Source organism: Montipora capricornis, chromosome 6, assembly GCF_036669925.1.
Source record: "Montipora capricornis isolate CH-2021 chromosome 6, ASM3666992v2, whole genome shotgun sequence".
Taxonomy (NCBI): Eukaryota; Metazoa; Cnidaria; class Anthozoa; order Scleractinia; family Acroporidae; genus Montipora; species Montipora capricornis.
In genome coordinates, this window is record NC_090888.1 from 27,264,644 (window position 1) to 27,272,143 (window position 7,500).

The 7,500-nt window shown below is 41.3% G+C and overlaps 1 protein-coding gene across 1 annotated transcript in view; it reads left to right on the plus strand.

Annotated features, from left to right (window-relative positions):
- LOC138051886 (ephrin type-A receptor 4-like) overlaps positions 1-7,500 on the plus strand; it is a 172,213-nt gene that overhangs the window by 41,210 nt on the left and 123,503 nt on the right. Inside the window, exon 4 of the mRNA XM_068898180.1 lies at positions 333-476. Coding sequence (XP_068754281.1) covers positions 333-476 — 144 coding nt within the window. The remainder of the gene's footprint in view (positions 1-332; positions 477-7,500) is intronic.

Here is a 7,500-nt window from a genome sequence, read left to right on the forward strand (position 1 = left end):
CTAAGGAGGTCTATTGCGTGCTGATTCCCTTCTTCGCAATGTCAACAAGGCCTACATTGCCACCCATCCCCTAACACACATTTGGTGAACCTCCCAGATATTGGGAGACACGTGACCAGAGTCAACCAGAGACCCTGGGAACGAGGTTGCATGTAGATGAGCAGAATTGGGCCAAAAAAGAGAGAGAATTACATACAGGGGGGTTGACATTGTCTTTCTACTCTTTGCAAACAACAAAATTATAAGTCTCTTTTTTTTTGTTGGGGGAGGGGAGGGGGGGGGGGGGCATTGAGCTATGTTCATAATAAGGGTTTTTTTCCACTCTTTTCTAGAATGCAAAAAAGGTTTGTTCAAGAGCATTGTCAGCAACAGTGAGTGTGGTGAATGTCCTCAGCATTCTTTGCCTAACCCAACCAGAACAAGCTGTACATGCACAGATGGATTCTATGCCTTAATGCCCTTAATGCCTTGTGAAAGTAAGACGTTTTACATTAGTTAATGTAGTAACTGTATGATTGTGTGCCACTCCCCTTTGGGGCTTTCCATTGCCAAGGAAACAAATTATCATTTATTATTAATTGTTTTAAAATAAACTGAACAACAAATTTTGGCTGAAGGCAGGCCATTAAATTGGCTCCCTGCTGGTTTTTACAAGTGCAGCAGAGAAGTTGAAGTAGATAATACTAATAATACAACTTTATTTTCACACGATAATGATTAAAGTTGGGTAGCTTGTGGGGTCGTGCACAAATAGATATCAAATCATTATTGGTTTTTGAGGAGAGGGGAAAACCGGGGTACCTGGAGAAAAACCTTTCGGAGCAGTGTGAAGAACTGGCAAACTGAACCACATATGATGCCGGATTTGGGAATTGAACCCGGGCCACATTAGTGGGAGGTGAGTGCTCTCACCACTGCTCCATCCCTGCTCCCCAGAACAACTCCAGCGAGTTGTGAGAGGTTGAAGCCTCTTAACCTAGCTACTCTAAATTGAAAGTCAAGGACAAGCCTTCGTTAAAAGCTGAGTGGTAGCATTTTCGATTTTTCCATACATTTGTCTGTAATTGTTACTAAAAATTTGCGGGGAAAAGATTACAGACAAATATATGGAAAAATTGAAAACGCTGCCGCGCAACTTCTGTAAAAGGTTAGTGACTAAAACTTGGTCTGTATAATCTCTTGCCCTGTACCTTCAGTTCTCAAGTCATAAATTTTTCAGAACTAGCGTTAACGAAAATTATTTTAAAGCGGATCCCCATATAAACACTACAAATTCTTTACGCTTTGCCTACTTGTCAAAATGGCGGTCAAAACCGTGATAAGGCCTATGATTTGAGATTTTCGATTTCAACAGTCTGCGGGCCTGAAATTAGTGACCAAACACGGAAAAACAGTCCAGTGACATAACTGAGTTGAGTTTCATAAACGAGCGACTATATTGGCAATTTTCCACTTCAGATTCTATCTAACAAATTAAAAACGGCACTTTTTTACTGGGTTGCCGTATGGCAATCCCAGTCGGAAAAAGGGTGGCATTTGTTGGGTGTTTTTTACTGGGTTGGCGTATGGCAATCCCAGTAGGAAAGTGGGTGGCATTTGTTGCGTGTTTTTTTTTCCGTGTCGGTAAAAGTCTTGACTGTCTCTCCCCTGCTAAGTGGTGTCTTTTTGCATAGAGCCTTCTGCTCGTATTTACTTAGGATAGAGAGGGTAGGGGAAATGGGTAGATTTCTCTAGTGGACACAGTAGAATGATAAACTTAACCTGCAATGGCGTCGAAAGTCATGTAACGCGAATGTCGTTTTGGTGGATTTTTAAACAAAATATACCCTTTTGGAGCTCAATAATGGAAAGTCAGTTGTATAAACTAGGCAGGCGATGAAAACAAATACCTGGAATCGTAAAAGAGACGACTAATGGACTTCGACAACAATCTATCGCCCGTGGAGCCGAAATCAAAGTGAGCTTTATTTCTAATATTTTACCAAGAGTGTGCTGTTATGTAGAACACTGAAACCAAATGAAAAATTCTCTGGTATAAAAGCGACAAGTAGTGGACTTCGACAACAATCTTTCGCCTGTCGAGCCGAAATCAAAGTGAGCTGTATTTCCAATATTTTATCACGATTTATGTAAAACACTGAAACCAAATGGAAAAATTATCTGGTAACTTATGGGTTCAACAAAGTCAGGTAAAAAAAAAAAATTAAATGTGACAGTCAAGAATTATTTGAAAGAAATCTTGTCGACTATTTTGTGCATCATTATTCAAGGAAAAGGCTCTTCAGAAAAGGGTTTGAACCTGAAGTACATGGTAATTTGACACGATTGAGTTTCTTGTCTTCACGCACGCAATGAAATAGGAAGAGGTTTTCGCCTCTAAGAGCAAATATGTTGTTTGTTTCAATAAATTTTTCGCTGGAAAAGGATTCTATGGTATTTTCTGCCTTTGTGAATTATACTATCATGTTGTGTATTGAATTTTAGAGCCGAAGGTTGAAATGTGATATGGAAGAATTTTTTTTAATATTGCTCTGTAAGCAGGAAGGGTTCACGAAAATAAACAGGTCCGTTGGAAGCGTGCTTGAGTTTCAACAAAATGAGCCCCAAAATCAGTGAAAAATTGTGACGCCGATGAATAATAAAGCAGCTGCTATTTCAAAAATGGTGGAATTACCTGATGATAAATAACATCGTATGCGTCTTCGAGAGTAAAGTTTGACTTTGCAGAAACATTAATGGTCAACCTCAAGACTTGGGCGATTGTGATCTTTGTTTTGACTTCGCTCATTTTATTGTCAAACTTTATAACACTTGACAGAAAAAGAAACTTACAAGAACCCGGTATCGTGCCATCATTTGACACAGATGCTTCACTGTTTGGCGAGTAAACATGCCGCGGTAACTTAATCACGGCGCCCGCTGAATTCCGGCCATGTCACTTTCGATTTTGCAATATATTTGTGCAGCCAAACGTAGAATAACAAAATTGAACGTAGCAAAAATCTCCCAAAATGTTTGTCGCTGATCGTAACTTTTTATATTCTATATTCACAGTTCAAAATTAATGTTGTTTTCATGTCGTAAATATTTTATTCTCGATCGACCGTCCCGGAAACTTCCTTCTGCTCTTTCTAAAATCTGTGTATCAATAGTTATTTGCTTTTGCACCAATATTTGTTTTGCATAAAGCAAGCTAACATAATCTGTACCTTGCTGAGTTCACATTTGTTAGCGTTAATAGTATTTTCGGTCCGATGCTTCTGTTTTATGAACATGTATGTTGTTTATTTCACCCATCCAGATACTAACCCGGCCGGACAGGGTTAACGTAAGTGAACTTAAGTATTACAAAGCGGTCAGATGCTCAGAGGGCACGCTTAAACTTGTGGTGAAAAGAAGTTGTGAGGGAACTTGAAAATAATTGTTATCAACATGTCAGCCCAGAAGCCAATGCTTCTCGCTTCTCTTTTATTTGTTATTCTTTAGAGACTGGAATGCTGTAGTTCAATACCACACAATTCAGTGCCTTCTGATTTTCTGTAACACAGACTACAGGCAACCCAGTGTATCCTTCACGGAAGCCTCTTGTTAAATGTTAAGTGGAAAATATCAGCGAACGAGCAAAATTCTGATATGTAATTTGCATAACCGCGCACCGGTGGCTCAGTTGGTTAAGCACGGGCTGTCACGCGGGAGGTCGTGAGTTCAACTCCGGCCGGACCAACACTCAGGGTATTTAAATAACTGAGGAGAAAGTGCTGCCTTTGAAATTACATCTGCAAATGGTTAGACTCTCTAGCCTTCTCGGATAAGGACAATAAGCCGGAGGTCCCGTCTCACAACCCTTCAATGTTCATAATTCTGTGGGACGTAAAAAAAAACGCACACTTGTCGTAAATAGTATGGCATGTAGTTCCCGGTGTTGTGGTCTGTCTTCTGTGATGTATCATGGTTGGGATGGTAACTGCTCGGAGATACTAGCTACACCAAGCTACTCTAAAAATCCGAGGGTAAATAAAGATATATGATATGATATATGATGATATGATAATGCTTATAAATACAACAATTTACCGCTAAAAGCAAACTCGAATTTTCTACATGGGGGAATTATCCAAATCACCCCAAATTCCGGTCACTATCCACAGAGATATAGTATTCGAACATTCTCTGAAAATTAGTCTAGGTTTTTTTGCGAACGCTCCAAAAATAGATTGGTTATTTTGAGGTTATTTTTGCCCCCGCCAACTGTCAGGTGCAAGATACGCTAGTTTTAAACGTCGATTTAAGGTTATTTGAAGGCAAAAAATGACAAGGTTCTTTAAATATGAACCTTTTAAAATGAAATTCAACATATCTTCGGAAGGAGAGGCCGTTCGCTTGATAATTCTGTTCTTGAGATCTTGTAGATTGCAGAATGGCGACTGCGAGCGGATGTGAGTCTAGGTCTGTTTTCCCGTGACTGCGACATCAGAATGACATCAAGGAATAATTCTCGCTCCAGGCGTCGTAAATATATCAGCTTTGCAGTGCGTTAGCTGAGATAAAGTAGGCCAGTCAGGAAAACATTCTAGTGCAGTGTATTTGCTGAATGGTGGCGGTAAGTAAACAAACTCGAAAAGTACGGGGTACCGTTGATTGCGTGACCAGTCAATGATATAAATGATATATTTATATTTTAACACTTTGGTATTAGAAATTTACACCAGCTTTGTCTTAAACTTTGAACAAATCATATCTGCACAAGAGTGTAAGAATTTTCCGATGCATCCATGTCTAAATAACGCCTTTGTCCCCTCCCCATGTCCACCTTCTTTCCACTATCTTTTGCACGAAGCTCTGATGCTTTTTTACATAAGACCAATATTGTATAAGGCCTGGGTCAGGCAACTGATTGACTAGAAGCACATGCGCGAACATTTTTGGGCTTTCCAAGCATTAAGATGTCTCACTCCCCTCCCCCCGGCATAGTGAACAAAACAGAACAATGTTCCCGGGGCGCCAAATGCGTAAAACATCTAAGACGCCATGTAAACGAGGGCAAATGTCTTCGAAGACGTTATTCAGATGTAAAGATGCGGTGACTAAGGTGAACAGGCACGTAAGTGCGCATTATCTTAGAAGATGATCTCAGCTCGGTTTGACCTCAGACCGTTCCGCGAGGTGGCACGCGGAAAGCCCAAAACTGTTGGCGCATTCTCGAGTAAGTTGCTCGGCAACATTTCGGCAAGTTTTGAGATTTTCGGCAACTTTTGTGATTTTCAGCAGCTTTTAAAATTCTTGGCAAATTTTGGTGTTTTTAGAAGTTTTAAAATTATTTTCACTTTTTTCACGACATTTATTAGCTTTCGAAAGGAAAGCAGCTGCATGCCTGTCCATGAGATCAGCGGTGTCACATGGCACGTTTTTCAAGATGGCGGGTAACACTGTCAGGGATTCAGATTCCATCTGGGAAGAATGTGCAGATGAAGGCCCGATTAGTCCTATTGCGGAAGCTAAAAGACTAGGGGCAAATCTCGCTGCGTCCGGAAAAGCTAAAATACCTAGAGAAAAAAAACTTCAGACGAATCCGGCCGGTAAAAAGTGAGGACAAAATGACCTAACCCGCAACAAAACCAACTTAAAGTGCAAATGAGTAAAAGAAAAAAAAGAAACTTTTCGGAAACTTTTTCGAAATTCAGCAACTTTTCGGCAACTTTGGAAATAAAATAGAAACTTTTTGGCAACTTTTAGACACTTTTACCGGTAACGTTATAGAGAAATTATCAACAACTTGTGGCTTAGCCTATTCTTGAAGTTTTTTCCTCAACATTTCCCTTGTTGTATGAATTTTATTTGGCCAATGCATGAATATTTTTTAGGGTTACTTGGTGTCCATGAATCTTTTCTATTTAATTTTCCCTTGAGCATTTTTTTGTACTGCCCCCCCCCCCCTCCCCCATAAGGTTTCTAACAGTATGTCCCTAGGACAAGTACTGAGGAAGGGACCCCTGGACAATCAGGGCAGGGTGAAACCGTAACCATTGTGTCACGATGTGGCGTTTGGAATCCGGAGATTTTGTTGTTCCGTCACTTAAATCATTTGGACAATAAAAATACAAGCCTTCGCCCCGGCCTAAGTTGTTGATTAACAGAACCAACAAACGAGCAAAGCAATAGTTCGTGGACGTACATGCATCGCATCAAGCACGCGCCGCTACGAGAATTCTGCTAGCAAATGATGAGAGCTTGGACTTGAACATCAGGCCCCAGTTGTTCAAAAGGTGGATAACGCTATCCACCGGATAAATCACTATCCATTGGATAGCGCAATTGGTTTTGCTATGACTTATCCACTGGATAGTGATTTATCCTGCGGATAGCGCTATCCATCGTTTGAACAACTGGGTCCAGGTGACAAAGATTGTAACTCTCGTAGCGCAGTTGTCCACTAACTATCACGTGATCCCTTATCTCACCGAACGCCGTATCGGTAATTACTGCTTGGCCATCCTCCTCCTCTTCGTCCTTATCAGAAATTACGGCCGGCTCATGCGAGTGGACGCTCAGGCTCCGCTTGGCGGCTAAACGCACGGACTTGCTTGCCGCAATCCAAGTGCCTTTGCAATGCCGAAAACCTCTGATACAGTACGATTTCGTGCAGCATTTCCCGGGGCATGGGTATAGCTCACTACTTTCAGAAAGGAGGCTAGTAGGTGGGGGATCCTTCCTCGCGCGTTTGAAAGCAATTGAAGTCGTTGCTGTTCTGGACTTGACAGCAGAGAACTGGTCACACACCTTGCTTGCAGAACCAGTAGATAACCGTACTTTGTGAAAATTAGCGGGAATGTTTATCTTTGATAGCAGAATTTTCTTTCCGGCTGGCCCCATTCCGTGTGCCTTTCATAGACGAATGTATGAGCTGCCATATTCTATGTTTGCCACAGTGTACACTTCGTCGACTTTTACATGCGTTGCAGGACTTGGCGAGGCTACACTGTCGCAGAGGGAGACATTAGGGAATTTAAGATCTACGACGGCGACGGTCGACGAAAACGTCACCTCAAAATATAACTTGGGTCTATCGTAAGTCTTTCGCGATTATTCAGTCTAGTTCGCGTCGTACAATGTGGGCAAAGTATCCCAAAAATAAATTGGTAGGAGCGGTTTCAGAGTGAAAACAGAGAATGAAAGATTCTCTGTTGCTTGCTTACGTTGTCCTCAAAACCTCAAATTTGTTGATTTCACGTCGTCGTTATGCAGAGGACCGCAAAGATACTTGCTAAAATCCGTGCTGCACGTGCAGCACGATTATTTATGCTCTTTTAACCAATGATATTATTGTTTTGTGCCGTTGTTGTATTCGTAGCCGTTGTCGTTTCTTAAATTCCCTAATAGAGAGCTTTAGCAACGAAGACGGGAACGGCAACGAGAACGTCTTGTATGGTGTGGCAGTCCCTCAGAAATGAAACCGGTATTAGCGGCACTTAATTTAGGGGAGAAAAATGAAAATTTATCTCC